Source organism: Notolabrus celidotus, chromosome 5, assembly GCF_009762535.1.
Source record: "Notolabrus celidotus isolate fNotCel1 chromosome 5, fNotCel1.pri, whole genome shotgun sequence".
NCBI lineage: Eukaryota > Metazoa > Chordata > Actinopteri > Labriformes > Labridae > Notolabrus > Notolabrus celidotus.
This window is the reverse complement of record NC_048276.1, coordinates 32050921-32069652: the sequence shown is the minus strand read 5'-3', so window position 1 is coordinate 32069652 and position 18732 is coordinate 32050921. Positions and strand designations below refer to the sequence as shown.

General features: G+C 40.7%; 1 protein-coding gene across 1 annotated transcript in view; it reads left to right on the top strand.

Annotated features, from left to right (window-relative positions):
* Positions 1 to 8294: 8294 nt before the first annotated feature.
* The window catches only part of sgcd (sarcoglycan, delta (dystrophin-associated glycoprotein)), a 195706-nt gene continuing 185268 nt past the window's right edge, over positions 8295 to 18732 (top strand). The window contains exon 1 of the mRNA XM_034684491.1: positions 8295 to 8484. Within this exon, the coding sequence (XP_034540382.1) occupies positions 8482 to 8484 (3 nt within the window). The 5' untranslated portion in view covers positions 8295 to 8481. The remainder of the gene's footprint in view (positions 8485 to 18732) is intronic.

The window sequence follows — 18732 nt, the reverse complement described above, 5'->3', positions numbered from 1 at the left end:
GAATGATTATGCAGCAGCCATAACAGCCGGTTTCGTGTCTGCCTGCCAAAGTGATCTACTGGAGCGGTTTCAAAACAGCTCCTCACCTGTGAGTCATTTGTAGACCAAAATATGTGGAAAAAAGAGCTCAGGTTTATAAATGCCTAACTTTGTCTTTCTGTTATTACTTCCTCACCCTGTTCTGTGCTCAGCTGAGATTAGCATGTCCTTGTGCAGAGTAACAAGGTAATAGCTTACGCACCATATATCAGTACCACACAGCATTTGCAAAATAAATTTGAGTCATCTCTCTAAAATTACTTTATGGTCATGCTTCCAAGAGGGTTTTATCACCGCTCGGTCTCGGATCCTCCTGTATTTATAGAAATAATTTGTTTAGAATCATGAAATATATGGAGTGAGGAATATGAGGTAATGATTTCCATCACAAATGGAAATATGGATTTACTCTTGGAATAAACAACCTCTTTGGCATCGTGCTGCAATAAGATTGAGCAGTAAAACTAAAGGCCCTGCAAAAGCTGCTCCGGACGCTTGGTCCATTCCCACAAAACATTTCAATCTGATTGTGATTATCACCTTGTCAACGTCTACTCTCAGATATTGCGATGATTGTTAGGGAGAAAATGAGGCAAACTTGGCTTTTATAATAAATTTGGCTTCAGTGTCTGAAATTTTTAGGCTTGGATGTGGACTACAGGAAGACCAAACAAGAGAGACCAATTGTTTCAGCTGGACCTTGAAATAAATAACTGTATTTATTCATGATGACATCTGTGACACAATCCATATTCAAACAAACAAGGTGGCATGCATTTGGAGCAGCTTTAAAACCCAGTCACAGGGCCAGCGTGGGCCTGTAATTGGCTGTTTTCATACAAAGAGTGATGCAGGCTGGGAAGCATCCAGACACTCGGCAGGTTGGGGATTTTTGTGCCTTAGGTATGATTCACACAAGGACACAATAAAAACAACAACATTCATTATGTATCACTACGGGAATGCCATGCAGCAACATACCTGGAGGGACACGCAGGCAGATGGAAGAGCTGAGGCTGACAGATAGATGAATGATGGACAAACTACACAGAGAGTGGCATGCAATGTCCAACATACTCTCCCATCAAAGCTCTCTCTCTCTCCCTCACACACACACACACACACACACACACACACACACACACACACACACACACACACACACACACACACACACACACACACACACACACACACACATAGTGAGAAACAAAGACAGAGGTTGTTCTCTCATCCAGACCTGGATTTACACACAGACAGAAAAATCTGCAGAAACAAACAGATTGGTTTATTTGTTATTCAAGCATTTCTCTGAGGAAGAAATGATCTAATTGAATGAATTATACATCAAAAAGGCGGAGCAACAGTCACACAGAGTTTCTAACTAGGTGACCTCAGACTGAACCAAATAGAAGACTGCAGAAAGTTTAGCTGTCAACCTGACTTTGAGGGACGTATGGAGCAGGATGATAAATGTTTGAAGTCTTAGATGCGATGCTATTCAGGATCCTGGCCAGGACACTGCTGTTGAAGAGCCTCTTAATCTCAGTGACGTGTTATGTTAAATAAAGTTGAAGTGTTGTGTAACTGAACTAAACTGAACTAAAAATGTACACAGCAGCATGTGCTGCTTTGTGGGTGCTTTGAAAATCATGCAGGGTGGAATTTTGAATTGATGTTGATCTAAAAATAAAAGTTAGACACCATCCAGCCACTTAAGATATCTGACCTCTGTAGCCTTGCATATGTGACGTGTGGTGGCTGACACGTGCTCGGCTGCAGGTGATCAGATAAAATGTCCATCTGTGCGTCTGTCCCGTTGATTTAAGTCTGACTTCTCTTGTTTAATGTGAACTTTTTCATTCTCCTGGTTGTTGCTGATGTCATTCTGCACTACCTTGATTTTGGACTGTTTGAAATGCCAAATAAGTTGTGGTCTGTTTCGGGACAAAGGTTTAAACTGTGTTCCTGCTTGAAGACTTCCATTGCATTCAGCAATGTGCTGTTTCAATGCAGATGTGTAGCTCCTTCTAGGACTATACCGTACAGTAGTTGAGCTCAGCCAACAGTTGCATTAATAGTTGGAAGGTACGGACAGACTCACTGTCTGCAACCTAATCGCTGAGACACATGTCTAACCCCCTCCTCTAGTCACTTTTTTGTCATATTAGTCAAACTAGTGCTCCACAATATTTATTATCTCAACAGTAAACTACTACATTGGTCTACCGTGATTTGTATCCACCATGCTTTGTTAAGCGAAGCAGTTACTTTCTATTTTGAGTGTTGTCTTCTCCCTTCTCTACCTCCCTCTGCATTTTATGCACACAGCCTTCTTTTTAGATGACAAAAAGTTTCAAATTTCCTCCCAATGCACAACCTGCACTGTTACAGGTCCAGCAACAAGAAGTTTAAAATACGGTTACGGTTTTCCAAGGTATACACCATTTTATTCTTTCTTTTAGTTAGTTTAGTGGGGTGCCAGCCAGGGTAAACCGTGACAAAAGTTGTTTGTTTTTGAACAAAAACGTCATACACACATTAAAACCACACAGGGTGCAAAAGAATATAACTTAAAACAACAACAACCATCTCACTGTGATTCACCGTATTGTTTTGAAATTTTCTCCCCAAAACCCCCAAAATAAAATATAGGGAAACCAATTCAACATCACTAATACTCCTTTTTTTTTGGAAACAACAGAAAGACAAAAATCCCTCTCGGGCATTAATTGAGATCAGTTCACTCTTCTCTGAGGAAAAACATAGAATCCAAACAGTTCACATAATAATATGTGAACTATAATATCTCCCAGTCAGTCACGTGATACAGTCAGTCAGTCAGTCAGAGGGTAAGATCAGCAGGTCAGAAACACCAGCTACTTTAGCCTTCCCAGCCGAACTGGAGTTTGGATCTGACGTGGTTACACAGAGTTGAGAGGTGCTATAAGACACACAACAAGAGACTAAAACCACCCTGACTTCCGCGTCTATCTACCGTGTTATTAGAGCTCAGTTTTATATTTTCGTCTTCCTGGACCGGCATTCAAACCTGGTGCACATATGCCGCGTTTGACGTCATCCTATATTTGCCGCAGCTCCCTGTATCAAATCTCCAGTCCAATAAAAACAAGGAGGGAGGAGCTGAACTAGTAAACTCATTTCAACCAAGCGGTAACCTCTGGTCTCAAAATATGAAGTCCATGCGGAAGTGTTATAAACTGCAATTCAGCGAGCATCCGCTTGAGGCTTGCAGCATAAACACCGGAAACCACATAGACACCAACTCAAAAAAGACGATCTTTACAGCAGAAATAAACATGTTTACAGCCTGGTTTCAAAAAACGCTTGGGTCTACGTAGCTTATGTCTCTATCGGCACACACTGTACAGGGGTGATTTTTTTTCTAACGTGACAGTTCAGTAGATATTGACTGACAGGCACACATAGCTGTTGGCTGAGAGGCTCAAACCCCGCCTCTTTACCTCCCGCTAAGTTTGGTTGAGTTCAGCATTTCCAATATGGCTCACAGATACTACGTCTATTATTTATACAGTCTACAGTCCACATGAGCGCTCCTTCTTTCCCTCTCTGCTTTGAGTTTTCACTCGTTTTTGGTCATTTGATGGTTAATAAGATGCCACTAGAGTCAGTTGTGGAGCTGTTTGTAATTCTGAGTGTGAACAGCCATACCTCTGTCCACTTTTGATCCCTGGGTGCATGTACTACCAGATGTAAACAGAGTGTTTGATTCAATATATTGCTCATCTTTGACCTTTTTATTTGTTGTTTCTAATGGCTTATAGTGGAGCATGTAAACAGAACACAATCGATCAGACTAATTACTGGTAAAAGTGCAGTGCCCCCAGCAGCCTCCTCTTTCTCAGGGTAAAGTAAAACCTTTTTACAGACTGCAGGGATTCAGTTCAACTCTATTTTAAGGATAGTATATAGACGGTTAATGTATTTTGCGATCCAAGCGAAAGGTTACCAGTCTGATTGAGGTAACATGACTCCCATATTTATGATCTGAAAAAGACTGCACCTCAGAAAGATGGGGAAAATGACTCAACTGTGAGAGTCTGTGAAATAAATGGATGTCTTTGTTTTAGTTTCACTTTCTCTGCCCTCACTTTCTCCTCTTTCTTTTCAAATCTTGTTTAAAAATCTGTCTGTGTATCAGATCTTTTGTCTCACCTCCCGAGTGTATTTGCCTTCACTACATCTTCATTATGAGACTGAGACTCTCTGCATTTCTCCTCTCCTTACCAGAGGCCTATTAGGGATTTTTCTTTTCTATATTGATTAATACATCATCAAGTGGAGCCGGAGCTGCAGCCCAGGGAACAACAGTGCGGTTCCCCCGGTGTCTGCAGGCTCAGTCCCACATGCACGCTTAAGATTCAGGGCTGACCCTCTCTGATAGACAATGATCTCTGTTATTCCTTTCTCTTTTTTCTTCTAACTAGTACTACTGGTGGAATAGCTGTATTTTCACTGCTGCTTCTGGAGGAGTCAAAAGTAGAAACAAAAAAGCCAAAAGAATCCGATTTGTGGAAATTACCTGGCTTAAAAACTGTTGGTGAGTTTTGGACAGGGACACATCTACAGCTTAGCCCTCTCACAGGCACATAAAGGGAGTTTGAACCTGTTTTAATAATAAAGCACCTTGCCTTTTCTTATCAAAGGCCCAGCACTGTGAAACTGCTGGATGTTACATCAAAGCATGAAGTATTCCTCTAACCTACAGAATCAGTCTCACCACAAACAAGCAGGCAGGGAGAATGGGATCAGTGTGGTTGAAGAGAGAGGGAGGAAGAGAGGAGGCAGAAGAAGGGGGAGAGAAAAGAAAGTGCAGCTTTGTAGAAGAAGCTTTGTGAGATTTTTTCCTCCCTCGCTGTCAGGCCAAAGAACATAAAAGTGGAGGAGAGGAATTTGCATTCTCTAAATCGTTTCTCTTTTTCTCTGGTCTAAGCTTATGCGCTGACGGTAGAACATTTGCACCCACACATGCATGCCCTCTCACTGTTGCATACTTCACCTCGCTGAGGCTTTATGGTCTTGGCGTTTCCTTCTAAAAATATGTTGCAAACTGATTGACTGGAAAATGTGCACAATAATCACCATGTAGTGTTTATGACGATCAACTAAACCTCAGGAATAACAGAAATACCAATCATCAATGATATTCAGAAAACTCCACTTCACAACTCATTTAAAACTTGGGTTGTTTTTTAGTCTCGGAAAACTAGCATGAATTTGAATGTAGCATATCCTCAGGACTCCGTCTAACCCCTCCCCTCCCCCTCGGAGCTCATCAAAAATGACGCCCCCGCTCACATGCTTGAGCGCCCATATTATCGTGACTGATTCAAAACCGGTCCTCAGTACATCGTGTGTGTTTTGCACTACGTCAACTCATGTCTCACTCAGTGGTAAGAAAACACCAAAACATTATCATAGTGAAAGTTAAAACCCAAACAAACATGGCTGCTGTTAGTACTCACAACTGTCAAGCTAGCATTATCTAGTTGTACCGGTGACACAATATCAGGGGAAAAGCTATAAAACATCTACATTTTCTGTATGACTTGCTAAATGTCATTCATTTCTTTTGCTTGTCAGAGCCCCCGTGGTGAGAGATTTTTAGACTCTGATCCGGACTACAGTCCTGAGCAAAGCACCTCATCAGGTCAGAGGGGACAGGCCCGAGGTCGAGCGAGAGGGGCAGTAAAAAGTGGCAGGGGAAGCAGAGGCAGGGGACGGGGATTGCACACCGGGAAAATGTGCAAAACTCCCAAAAAATATCACATTTTTCAGATTTAAAGTTAAAAACATAGAATTCAAAGACTCAAAGTCCCAAACATAGACTATAAAAGTAAGTACGTAAGTAAAAGTTTATTCATATAGCAATTTTAAAACACTTGGTTACAAAGTTCTTCACATGCACAGAAAAAAAAACAAGCAAGACAGAATTAGAATACATGTTTCAAACAAACATAGCAATAAACAAACAATCACAGATTCTAGGTTATATGAACGTTTTTTGGTACAAATGAGATTTGAGTAACTTCTTAAAGCTGTCTACAGATTGCGCAGACCTGATGGATTGAGGGAGCAGATTCCAGAGGGAGGGGGCGTAGGCAGCAAATGCATGATCACCTTTTGTTTTGCAGTTAGAGTGAGGGATGGAAAGAAGGCCCAGATGAGATGATCTGAGTGGACGAGGAGTAGATTAGATTATGAGGAGTTCAGAGATGTAATTGGGGGCAAGCCCATGCAGTGCCTTGTACTATTAACAGGATCTTGAAATGAATTCTGAATTTAGCAGGAAGCGAGTGGCGTGGTGCTGTTATGGGACTGACGGCTGGTTTAAGTAAACAATCTGGCGGGTGCATTTTGAAATGAACTGTAAGCGATGTAAATATGATTGACTTAAGCAGGTATAAAGGGAATTACAGTAGCCTAAACAGGAGAAAATGAAAGTGTGAACTAACGTATCAAGGTCTTAAAAAGAGCACTGATCAGATTTTAGCAATATTTCTCAGCTGCAGGAAACAGCCAAAACTTTTTGAGCTCTATTCAGTAACTTGCTGCAGTATAGGTCATAAAGCCCGCCTCCTCCATGTTGACAGATTGTTAGCGGGCTAAACCAGAAAACCAAAATACATACAAATACATTTATCTCAAACCGTTATGTGTTCAGAGTAAGTTCTGATGTATGGTGCATGTGTGAATTTTTCAAATAAATTAAGCTTTAATTTGTTATTTGATTCTAAAGGAGCAGATGTGACATCATGATTGACAGCTCTGTAGACAAATGAGCATCCTGCAGCGTTCTTAGATAAGCATGAGAGGAAGCGTATTGACTCTAACACAGGAGTCATTGAACGTTACACAACTGTTATTGTCTGTTTCACACCATAGACTGTATAAGACGTAGATGTAGTCTCTGTAAGATCATCCTTTGATTTTTGAATAGAAGTTTTAAATCGCAACAAAGGCGGGCACCATATTGTAAATACTGGCGTACGCTAACTTTCACCTGAACACAGGCAAAGAGGTGGGTTGAGGCAAGCTTTTCAACTCAGCCCTGTCCTTTATTATTCAAATATATGTTTAACCCTCACCTTGATAAATTGAAAAAAGAATGTGTTACAGAAGAAAAGTCACCTCCCAAAACCCCCTCTGAACCAGACCGGGAACATGTTCCATTCTGCTGTAAACAGACACTTCAAAATAGACCTCATGGGGATTCCCGGGCTTTTGTGGCCGGCCTCTAGTGGACACTTGAGGAACTGCAGAATTTTCGACTGTCACAGCCACTTCAGTGTACAACACTGATGGTTCCACTTGATTTACACACTGCTCTTTAAGTTGTGTCTCATGCATGAGAAAACTCAGAGCCATGTTGACTTCTCTGTCTGTCAAAGACACCGAGGCTACAGCTCACTCAACATGCCACACACCTGACGCTTTGAGGGCTTGCTCAGTGCTGCTTGCACCCTGATTTCAGCGTTTTTCAGCTCTCAGTATCAGGATCCATTTTGTTTTGGATCATCTTCAAAAAACAATCGAATTCAAAGATATTGTAGCCGCACTACAAATGAAACAACAAGAAGCAGCGGCTCGCTACTTTCAGACTTTAATTGTGAGAACTGTTTGAAGCGTTCCCTGATCTGAAGCCTCAGTTTACATCCAGTCACTTCATACACCCTGCAGAATATTAGCTATAGACAGAAGTGAAATCATAACCAGAGAGAGTTTTTATATTTAGAGGGGATTCAAATCTTTCACAGCCATTATTCCATCCAACCATGAAAAGTGTTAGAAATGCCTTTACGGTCCAGTAGACGTCTGCTGCTGTCCTTACTCCCAACACATGGGAAACATCTAAATACCCGACAACACTTACTAATAAAAACCAGGAGAGGCAGGGTTCAGTCTGCTGGAGAAGGAGGGGTCGTCATGACAACACAGCACTCACATGCAAAGCCCCGCCTCCTCAAACTTCAAACCAGAAGCCCACATGTGTCTGTGGTTCTATATCTGGCAAGAAGGCAGGACTTCAGGGGCCGGAGCAACACGACTCTCCGTAGCAGGAGAAGAAAAAAAAAGAAAGAGGGAGACAGCTGGGTCACGGGAGTCCACCAAGCATCCAGGAAACAGCTCACAGCTCAGGGACTGGGCCAAAAGAGGCGGGGAGCGGTTTGTTATTGGAAAAGCTGACAGCAGAGCAAGGCAGCGGGGAGGGGAGAGACAGAGAGAGGTGGGTGCCTGACTTTGACTTGGTCAGTGAAGGCCTCATGCAGCTTCTTAACAGCAGTTCAGTCTACTTTTTATCTGCCTGACGCAACTCGGCTTACAGCAGAGCTCACTGGGAGTGCAGAGAGAGGAAGTAAAGAGAGGGAAGAGGAGGAAACAGGAAGGAAAAAAGCAAACATGGTAAGTTTGTTTAAACTTCTCGTGAGGTGTGGTTGTTGGTGTGGCTGTTGTGGGCGGGGAAATGGGCTGAGCTTCAGTGCTGTTTCTTTGTGATCTCCAAAAGTGAACCAAATCAGACACCCTCTCTGGATTGTTAGTTTGCAGTTTCCTTGTTTCTCTCTTTCCCACTTTGTCCTCACTTGCTTAGAGGAAAAACAATATTATAACAGCTCCAGAATGCAGAGCCCCTGAGACTGAGGCGGCGCTGTGAATTTCATTTGTTGTGAATGGAGAAGTTTGGAAAGAATGGAGCCGGGGAAACTTTCTTTTCAGAGAGGAAATTGCAAGAAAAGTGATTTCCAAGGCTGTTTGCTCTAAATCTCGCTCCTTTCTACAATCTTTGTGTGGTGAAGAAGGAATGGGTGGGTTGACCGACCCACTTCCCTGTATCAGTCCCGGCAACACATTTGGTTTCAATTACTTTATCCCCCTGGGGAACAAGTTGCTATAAATAAGTAACAAGAAGCTGTGTGTGGACAGACTGCAGCCTACTGTTTGGTCCGACTGTGGAGGAGGAGGCACATGCCTCAACACTGACTGTGGTTCTGATCTAAGTGGGGGGCGGGGTCATGAGGGTGTTGGATGGCTGAGTTGTGGTAAAGGGGTGTGTTTGTGTGACATGGAGGAGAGGTCTTGTTTAGTTGTTGGATGAGAGGGATTTCTGATAAGACAAAGCCCTTCCAGATTTGTTATCAACGACACCGAACTGTTTGGCTACGAGGTCTGCCTGATGATGTCTTACTTATGTTTTAAAGTTATGGGACTTTCTGAATCTTGTTTGAAAAAAAAGACCAAGTTCCAAACAGCTGTGGGTTGACTTGAAAGAGAAAGAGGTTCAAGGAACTCAAACCTGAAAGAATGTATTCCATTCTGATAACTCCATCAGTTTTTTTCCTTAAAGGGGTAACATGAGCTTACTTTCACTGTCCCTCTCTGGATCCTTTGTTGTTCTTTCTTTCCATCTTTTCCTGAAGACGATTCCATCCTGACTGGTTACTAAAACAACACTTTGTGACAGAAAGAGGGCGGACACATTGTCTTGATAACAAAACACTCAAGTGTCACCAATACTGAGTACAAAATGTCCTAAGTTTGTCATCATTGTATACATAAAAAGTAGGTCCTGGTATTTATCTCCCAAAAATATGAGCTGCTTCAAACTTGTTTCATATTTTTCTGGAGGATAGTGACTGTAGTCCGTTTGGATTTTAAATAACCTCCAACAGATAACTGATGTTGTTTCCCTCCTGAAGTCTCGTCCACTGTCCAAACATTTTTATTTTTGCTTAAACACAGCTTTTTGTACCGCCTCTTGCTCTGTCCTTGCACCATTCATCAGTGCCATTAATGCCAACATGCTTTCATTGTTGGATTATTCAGCACTAACCCACAACCTTCTCTTAAAGCTTAAAAATACAGGGCTACACTGGGATTGCATTTTGAAATTGCTGTGATGAGTGAGTACGTGTCTGAACACAGACAGAAAAGCTGTAAGTAGGGCTTTTTTTTTTTTTTCCAGAGGATTCTCCAGACGCAAAAATGCTGCCTCAGGTTTTTGTAAAGGTCTCATTATCCCAATTTTTTTGACAGGATTTTCTGCAGACCTTGGTGAGCGTGACGAGACTGAAGTGTGGCTACGCTTGATTACACTTATTGAGATGCAACAGATTTGCCCTTTCTGCTGAGGATGGTCACGAATGTAAAGATTAAACAGAGCAGAGACTGGGAAATGTGTTCAGACTCAGCTCAACATTTGTCAAGTTTTGTGGGAAACAGAAACAGTACTTCAAGAAATAAGAATGATGTTTATTAGGATGTTTCACTTATTAATTACTTACAGTTGTGACTATTTGGACATCTTCAAAACTAAAAGCATTTCGATGTTGACATGGTCTCACGGACTGAGAAAAGATGTAGTGGCTGCCTTCAGATCTAAAATATCAAAGCTGAGTACAGATTGATAAGAAGTCCAATAAAAAATGTTTGCACTTCTGGGGGCGCTGGGGGCCTAGCGGTTTAGGCGCCCCACATACAGAGGCTACAGTCCTCATCGCAGAGGTCGCCGGCTCGACTACCAGTCGCAACCAAAAATATATTTTTTAAAAAGAAAATGATTGCACTTCTCACTTGATTTTCTACATCTGTAAATATTATGCTACTGAGTTTAATGTCTCTGTTTCTAGTTTTAAGTCTTTAAAATCAGCAAGATGTAGTTTAGAGCATAACACATGATAAAGCTGGGTATGCTTTATTTTTATGGCAACTTTGTAATTGAGCGGAGGTTGCTAGCTCTGGTACAAGAAAAATGCTCAATGATCGGTCTTACTAAAGTACATACTGAAACACCTGTCAAATGTGTTTTGTAGTTTGTTTCAGGCCTCTTATTTACACACTTGAATTGGCTTCCCAATAACTTCAAAGTTAATAATAATAATAATGCATTTTATTTATAGGCGCCTCTCTTGGCACTCAAGGTCACCTTACAACATTAAAAACAAACAGAGTTTAAATAGCAAACAGTAAATAAAACACAATTTAAAAAGTTTTAAGTGAATATTAAAGTTGCTGTTAATACCAGTTTCACCCTTCTATTGAAGCGGCCAGCAGCATGAGATGATAACTCAGCATTTACTCTTCTTCTGTCCATAGACCATAAAACATGGACATTGTCTCAGTGATGTCATCCATTGGTTTCTACAGAGGGGTTATGAAGCCTGATAATCGAGGTTCTCATGTTGAGAATGCTGACTCCAACTAGCTTTCAATTGATGTAAAACAGGCCAAGAGGTGGAGTTGAGGTGTGCTTTAGACTCCTGGAAAACAACTACAACATGCCCACCTGTCAGTCAACCCAGCCACAACCTTGATCGTGCATACATCCCAGCCTTATTTTCATCTACGTTTATTACAAATTCACCCCCTGCACAGAGTGTGGGAATGAATATATTTGTTATAAAGACCAAAACATATAGCTTGATATAAACATGTTTAAATCGACTGTGAAAAAGTTGTTTGAACATGGGCTTAATGGGGATTCCTTGGCTTTTGGATCCAGCTTCAAGTGGAAACCAGAGGAACTGCAGCTTTTTGCACTTCCACATTGGCTGCACTTTTCCGCAGGCTACTCGAGATTCCTGCTTGCTTCTGACAACAAGAACGCCACACAAACCATCAGTTGATGTTACAATAATTACCTCCACTTCTGATGTAATTGTGCATTGAAATCAAAGTTAGCTGCAGTTGTTTCAGTATGACCCACAGCTTATACACAGTTTAGTTTTTTACTGTACTAGCATGAAAAATGAAGAGGGAGTTAGTAGCCTACCAAGTTCATGCCTCTACTAGGTATCTGAAAGCAATGTCCACCCCAGGATCAGATAAGTTTAATTATTGCTTCTCTGTCATCGGACACAGAGAACAACAGGAAGGGATGAAGGAAATAAGCTGCAATTATGCTGTTGAACTGACAGCCAGCAGCCATTTAGACCCTTTGCTCTTGTGTACACAAAGATTACATTTGCCTGAAGTCGCCCCAACCACCAGGAAGCTCCTGAGTCCACTCCCCTCCCACTGTGGCTCTGCTATGAAACAGCCCACCTGCTTCAGGACACACAGCAGCTGTCGCTCCACACATCGTTATATTAGGAACACAGTCAGAGCTCCAAATATACAACGACCCTCCAGTCCCCAACCCCGACTATCTGTCTCTGTCTCTTCTCTTTACTGTCTGCCTGAAGCCTGCAGCAGCCTTAGCCTGCAACTGTCTGCCTTAAAGACAGATAGAAACACAGTCAAACCCAGTATCAACACAATAACACACAGTTCTTTTGCTTACTTTTTAAACAAACACATAACTCCCTTACTTTGTAATGAAATGTAGAAACTTGTTGTAATGTCTCTTTAAGGTCTAAGGATCGCTGTTAAGATTGGCATCAAACATTTTCTTTTTTTAAATAAAGCAGGTTTGTTTGAAATGATTTTACCTGAATTTGAGGTCCTCGACTCGTCCAGTAGTTGTTTTTGGCTCAAAACGGATGAAATAACCATACTCTCCCGGGCCTTAGATAACACTTCCACAAATAGAATTTGAGAAGGGGACGTTTGGAGAAACCTTATATGACTGGGAGGTTTTGTGTCAAAAAATAAACTAAATTATTGAAGGGTAGTATTTGTGCCAGGGATCGTATATATATTTTTAAAACCCTAGCGCTGCCAATATGCTCGTACTGATGACAGGCAGCAGCGGCTTGGTTCCAAGAAAGGCATGTTAGACTGTTGAAACAACCCCTGTGGTCCCGATAAAAATAGTTGAACTTTGTAATGGATTTCCAGTTTTGTACAGATATTCATGATCCTCAGAGGATGAACCCTTCCATCACTGCATGCCAGACCATATTATCTACTCCTGTGGTCCTGTCAACGAATATGGTTCAACTCCTGGACAGAAATCCACTATGATGTGTACTTTCATGGTAGTCGAAGGATGAATTCCATGCTAGGTCCTTGTTACAACCCCTGTGGTCATGCTAACTAAAAAAAGTTCAACTCTTTAATGGTTTTCAAATTTTGTACAGACAATCATGGTCCACAGAGAATGGACCCTTTTATTTTATCTAGTACAGCAGTAATGTAGTGGCTTGGTTCTATGGAAGGCATGTCAGAGCAATGCTACAAATATCGGGGTCCTGTGGACTAACATAGTTCAACAACTGAATGGAATTTGGATTTTTGATGGGTGTTGATGATCCTCAGAGGATGAACCCTTCTATCTCTGCTTATACTGCAGTATGGCAGTGGCATAATTCTAAATAAAGCATATCAGACTCTTGTTACAACTCATGTAGTCAGACCTAAAATGGTCCAGTTGATTGATTTGTAGGATTTAAGTCATGGTCCTCAGAGGAGGACCCCTTCTATTTCTCACTTAGTAGTGTGGCAATGGCTTCATTCTAGGGAGGGCATGTCAAACTTATGTTACATTTACTTTAGTCATTACTGAAATAGCTTAACTCTGAAAGAGACTTCCAGTTCTAGACAGGTAATCATGGTTCCAAGAGGATGAACCCTTCTATCTGTGCTGATAAAGAAGTATAGCAGGGGCTTGTTTTAGAGAAGATTTGTCAGACCTTTCTTACAACTGATGCAGTTTTGGCTGATGCAGTTCAATTTGAACAGATTTCCAGTTGTGTAAAGACATTTATAGTCCTCAGAGGATGATCCCTTTGATCTTTGCTGATACAGAAGTACAGTAGCAGCTTGCTTCTAGGCTAGGCATTTCAGCTTGCTGTTATAACTCATGTTTTCCCGTGGACTAAAATACTTCTGGATGGATTTCTGGTTTTGTGAAGTCTTTCATGGTTTCATTAATCAAAACAAAGAGATTGTTGTATAACTCAGACCGCAAAAATGATATACATCTGCATCTTTCATTACACATGAATGGTGCAAAAAAATGTGTTTTTCATTTCTAAATTTTAGGGTTAAATTTAGAGGAACGTTACATTGAGTGTTTAAGTTAGTGTCACTATGGTTGCTACAAAACAATATAGCTCAGTATATCCTCGTACTCTTGCAAGTTTTCTTATTTTCTCTTTCCTTGTTAGTAACTTCACGTCCTTAGATTTCTCAAAAGCACATTTCTTTAGACTGCATTTTGAATGTTGAAGAGAAGCTATTTTATCCTGGAGATAATGATCTGGGGAAAATTGTAGAAGCGCAATTAACCCTGACAGGTCAATGTTTACCTTGTGTTCAGTGTAGAATTGAAAATTTCTTTGCAGGGCTGCTGCTCCTTATACGCTGTGCATACTACAAAATATTAAATCAGATTTTAGGCCTGATTCCCCTCCTCGGACAAAAGATTGATATTTTGATGGCTCCAAAGATTATCTTGACAGATTTTTCTGTAGTGTGAGGGATGTTACAGCTGATTTTACTTTCCCGATCTGCATGGAAGAACTTCTTCTCTGCACCAATTTCAAATTGTAAATATTAGAGATGTTCAATATTTACCATCTGATATCCTGGTATGTGGGGAAACCCTGGGGACAGGCATGCTGCCCGTTGCCTATCATGTTAGTTTACTCTTTAGTTGTGTTTGAGTGTGAGATATTTTGCAGTTTTTAGAGTCCTGACTCTGGTTGTTGGTGAATGGTATCTGTTAGTGAGTGATGTGCTGGTTATCTTTGGTCTCCACATTCTGAAAGAACACAACAGTTGAATCTATCATTATTTGTGATCATGCGTGATGTCTTCCATATTTAAATATTGTAGTGTGGGTAGCTTTTAGATTATAAGTGCTGATAGAGGATATTTTGAGTGCTGCTGTTATGTACACCACGACTGCAGAGTAGATCTTTGTGAGAGAATAAAACCTCCAGACTGTAGAGCAGACCGGTGTGAAAGAATAAAACCTCCAGACTCTCTCTGCAAACAGAAGACAGCCCTGAAAGTTGGCTGGCAGACTCTGTTGACTTTTTTAGCTGCTGTGCTGGAATGTTCTTCTGTGTTGCTCAGTCGGTGGAAACGCCATCAGGGTTACAGTGTCACCGACAAAAGTTCTGACAGACACCAATATTCAAAAACTAATATAAGAGTAAGAATATTTAAAAAGTTAAATGGTGCCTTGAGTCATATTGTAAAACTAAGAACCTTAAAACTGCATTAATGATGAGATTAAAGGGTATTATTCTTGCTTTTTGGGGGGATTTATTTAAAGAAAAATTAAAAACCACTATTCATCCATCTATTATTAATAATACAAGACCAGGGGCTCTATCTAATTACAGCAACATGTGCAAAGTGGTATGCTTCCTTGCTCACATTGTTCTCTGCTCAATAGTACTTTATTGTTCTTTAAAGACAAAGTTAATAATGATAGATATTCAAACATATGAATAGAGCTCTAATGTGTTGAGCTGTGTGTGTCTTTAATTGAATTGAGTCACAATCAGTGGACAGATGTGTTAGATAACGGTGTTCTTTCAATTTATGCTGAATACTAACTTGGTGAGGTTGGTTGGTATTTATGTCCCCAAATGTACCGACCAAAGATAATGTGACAATGAAAGTGGCTCTTCACGTTTAATAAGCACACAAAACAGATGGATGTCACTTTGGTTGGGTTGCTCAAATGTGGACATAAGGTCTTACTGCTGTGCTCCAGGTTGCAATGTACTGCTTCTCAGTTGATCAGCAAACACAAAAACTATTGATGATGACAAGAAGGGCAGCTAATGTTAGCATTCAACCACTTCCTAGCTAACATTAGCAAGGTAGCGGTTGACCATCAACTTAGAAATGTCATTAGCATACAACTCCATCTTGGAAATCGGGCACTAAATTGAAAAGTTGTTGTTTCAACCTAAGGTCCTGATGTATCACAGAGCGGTGTGTACATGTGAGTGAATGGGATTAGTTTTTGACTGATGGTCCACCACTTTAACATCCTCTGCCATCAGTGTGTGAATGTGGTGTGAATGTGTGAATGTGACAAGTAATGTATAGCACTAATCTAGTCTTCCTGACCACTTAAAAGCTATTTTACAATTACAAGTTTAAAGCTCCTGTGAGTAACTTTTGGTTTGTGCTGATTTTGGCACCCCCTGTGGACAAAGGCATAATAACAGTAATAATAATAATAATAATAATAATAATAATAATAATAATCGAAAGTTAACCCTTGTTAAATAGGGTATCATGTTGGCATTCAAACAATCCCTCTCTTAGTGGTTGACAAATATGTTGTTATTTTTCAATAAATATCCCTGCAGGTTTTCACTGAACTGTCTTTTCAGTCGAACAACCAGTGAGCAATTAAATTAAAAACCATCTGTCAGTTGGATCTATAGTGTTTAAATGCCTTTCATGCCTGAACACAGCTGTTTGACAGTATGATAGCATTTCAGCTTCCCCACCTGTGCATGTTTTAAGGGGAAAATGGCCGCCCGAGAATGTGATGTTTTAATTCATAGCTCCAGTCTAATGAGAAAAAAGGCAGCCGCTCTGAGAGTACAACACCGAATCGACAGCAATGTGCCTTGTTTCTCATCATGCTTCATTCGACTCAATGTGTGGCTTGTTGGGCTTCAAGTTTGTGTTTTTGGGCATGCAATTGTTACTTCTGTTGGTATTGTTGCTGGAGAGGGATGTTGTGTTATGCAGATATTTACTGTGATGATAACTGAGTGAATTTAACTTGCAGCGATAGTTGTTGAAGTAGACAGCCATCACACGTCTCTCTTCTTGTTTAAGTTGCTACACTATTGAAAGTTCTTTAGAGAGTGCAGAAGCTATTAGAGTAGATATGACTGTGACGTATCATTTCCCTGAATGTTTCTGGTATCCTTATTCTGGGTGTTTTGGTATTTCTAATTTAAGCACTGCATACACTGCTAATCAAACTAGTATCAAGTACAAAACACAGGCACAGTTTTCATTTTGTGGTGACATTTAACTTATTTTATTAGTGATCCCAAATATTGATTCTCATCTCAGAATCTTTGTTATTTAGAGTCAGGGTTAGTCTCTCATTCAAACTTTGTGAGGAGACTGGAACTTTTCTCAGTCTGTACCATAGCTGAGCCAAAGTGCATCGTTTCTGTTCCCAGGGGAAGGTGATGCTGTACTTCTGAGTATGACAACGACCCCATGTGACTCCGATCAAGGACACCGTTCATCTTCAGAACAGCTTTTAGCAAAATGGTTGCCGGTACACAGGACTATATTTAAGGGTTGGCAACATGCCTCATAGACGGTACGCTTACTCCAGCTTTCCAAAACCATAAAACCACCCAAAGTCTGGAAAAATGTGAAGGATGACTCATCAGACCTTTTCATTTTGGTGCTGCAGAGAATTGCAGAGCACTTAGTGAAAGCGCTTTGACTTTTGACGTGGGACAAAAACAGTTTCTAAATGGCAATGACTCCACAGAGACCAAGTGTCTGACTCTTCAAAGGTGTTGTTCAAAATACTGATTACTTCTGTGGTGTTGGTAACAGAACTCCAACATTTATGTGGTAGCAGGGTAATTAACAAGTCTTGATCAAAACCGTCACAGTGCCTCTGAGGCTGTACCAGCACTGAGTGACATTATTTCAGTTGGCATGAATTAACCAGATAAATGTAGCGTGGCTCTTTATTCTGGAGAACCTACAGAGTACTTTAACAAATTCTTTACCATCTTTTAGCTCAGTGTTTAGGTTTTAACACCACATTGACTTAGGTTCAATGTCAGACTCCTCATCAACTAGCTGTTTCAAGCTTCAGCAGGCAGCTATTCACAGCCAACAAGCTCTGAAGAACTGACTGTGCGCTATCACAGGCACTAAACAACAGAAGACAGACAAAGTCTAGCAGCTGAAAAAGTTAGCTACTAAAGAGCTGTATATATACATATATATTTATATATAATTTTTTTTATGTTTAAGGACCAGTTGTGGCATATTAAAACTTACTTTTAGCAACTTTCTTGCTCAGAATAAAAAGGGGAGATTGAAAGTAATCCCATGTCTGTATGGTAAATCTGGAGCCACTGAGACCAGGCACCCAGCTTAGTTTAGCAGAAAGACAGGGAATAAGGGGAAACAGCTAGCCTGGCCTTGTGCTAAAAGAAATCAACCAACCAGTCAAAGGAGAGGCTTCAGTCCTCTCTTAAGAGAGAAGAAGTGCTGAGACAAACATGATGAATGCATTACTCACCTAACGAGCCATGGTGTTTTATTGTAACACTGATATTTCCACTTGTATATGCTGTCATCTTTTCAGATTTGTCCCTGGTTCCACAGTCAAAATATAAACTACAAACTTAAAGGTGGTCTGTGCAGGCAGCTTGTTGTTGGATGGCGAATTTGGTAATGGAGGATATCACAGTGTTAAAAGTCAGGATAGATACCAATGAAGATGTCAAAACTGAGTTGTGTTACATTACATGTACTTACTTAAAACACAAGTTTAAGTCTAGTTTCTTTAGACAGTGACTCTAACGTCCTGTTTTAAACACACAATCTTTTGCTGAAACAAAGAAGTTAATCAAACTGATGAACGACATTAACCTCATGTTCCTGAGATGATCAGTATTTGTTCATGATGAGGATCAGCTGTGACATTTTGAGTCCCCTCTACTGAGCTTTCTGTCTGTGGTTCTGCACACAATTTCATCTGTTCTTGATGCACATCAGAGCAGTTCTTGAGACTTTCTCTTTTTGTTG